Source organism: Equus quagga, chromosome 13 (assembly GCF_021613505.1).
Source record: "Equus quagga isolate Etosha38 chromosome 13, UCLA_HA_Equagga_1.0, whole genome shotgun sequence".
In the NCBI taxonomy this organism is placed as follows: Eukaryota; Metazoa; Chordata; class Mammalia; order Perissodactyla; family Equidae; genus Equus; species Equus quagga.
Window position 1 is genome coordinate 86,160,796 of NC_060279.1, and position 1,660 is coordinate 86,162,455.

At 38.3% G+C, this 1,660-nt stretch overlaps 1 protein-coding gene across 1 annotated transcript; it reads left to right on the forward strand.

Annotated features, from left to right (window-relative positions):
- Positions 1–397: 397 nt before the first annotated feature.
- On the forward strand, positions 398–1,297 carry LOC124250299 (vomeronasal type-1 receptor 4-like). The gene has a single exon (XM_046682112.1). The coding sequence runs from the start codon at positions 398–400 to the stop codon at positions 1,295–1,297; it is 900 nt and encodes a 299-aa protein (XP_046538068.1).
- Positions 1,298–1,660: the final 363 nt, after the last annotated feature.

The window sequence follows — 1,660 nt, forward strand, 5'->3', positions numbered from 1 at the left end:
ATTTTACCAGTCCAGCAGGATTCTCCTATTCACCTTTCCCATAATAAGGGTTTAAATTTGGACAAATCATTAACATTTATCTGCCTCTTTTCTCTTTATCTTTTCAGTGAAAATACTAGTTCTGACATTCTCAAGAATTTATGAAGAATACAAGGTAACTACATACATGACGTTATATAGTGATCCATATTCTCTGAAAGATCTTTCAGTGTTAGACATTCAACTCTCAGAAACCTCTTCGAAAGGAAAAATTATAAATACTTATTTTCCACTGGGAACTAATGTAAGCGGAGAATATTGAAATTTCAGTTGATGTGATACCTAGAGCTCATGCCTCATTTTCCATGCAGGAATCTCTGGCTCGGAAGATGCGTATCACTCCCTGGGATGAGACAGAATGGCCACCAGGAATTTGGTGATAGGAATGATGTTTTTATTACAGACTGTCTTTGGAATTCTGGGGAATTTCTCTCTCGTTTACCATTTTCTCTTTCTCTACTTCACAGGACGCAGGTTTAGGCCCGCAGATTTGATTGTCAGCCACATGACACTAGCCAATCTCTTAGTTATTTTTTCCAAAGGAGTCTCAGAAACTATGACAGCTTTTGGGCTGAAACTTTTCCTCAATGATATTGGATGCAAACTTCTTTTCTATGTTCACAGAGTGGGCAGGGATGTGTCCATTGGCACCACCTGCCTCTTGAGTGTCTTCCAGGTGATTGTGATCAGTCCCAGGGACTCCAGGTGGGCAGAGCTTAAAGTAAAGTGTCCCCAGTACATAGGTACTTGCAGCATCCTTTGCTGGATCCTGAACATGATGCTGAATATTTTGGTTCCTTTTCACATAACTGAGAAAAGGATCAAGGCAAACATCACAAAGAAAATGGATTATGGCTACTGTTATACAGTATTTTACTGCAAAATTACAGAGTCACTCTCTTTGCTATTGGTATTATTCCATGATGGTTTCTGTTTGGTGCTGATGGTCTGGGCCAGTTGCTCCATGGTTTTCAAACTGCACAGCCACAAGCAGAAGGTCCAACATATTCATAGGAACAATCTCTCCCCCAGATCCTCCCCTGAGACCAGAGCCACCCAAAGCATCCTTGTCCTTGTTTGCGCCTTTGTATCTTTGTGGACTGTCTCCTCTATCTTCCACATTTGTTTGACAGTTTTTAACAATCCAAGTTTGCGGCTGAAGAACATTTCTACACTGATCACTGCATGTTTCCCAACTGTCAGCCCCTACATTACCATGAGCCATGACTCCAGAGTATCTGGGTTCTGCTTTGTTTAGAATGAAATATGAAATTCCCTAAACTTATCACAAATATGTAAATTATATGCATATTCACAATGGTTAGTTGTTTATTCATTAATCGCTTTCAGTGTGTAAGCACATTTATGAAATATCCATGTGACAAGAGAGTCGTAAACAAGTTAGACTGAGCTTCTGTTCCAAAATAAATAACACCGATAGCAATAAGTTGTGTGATATATTTATCAAATTTAATATATATGTAATTGAAACTTTATTCATGTTTCCAGTGGAGGAGTTGAGAGTCTATGTAGTGTTAAAATAGTGGTTCTAGAAACAATCTTGAGATTATGGAGAAGGTTTTAAGAATGTAACTTTCAATCTGATATAATAAATTTTCAG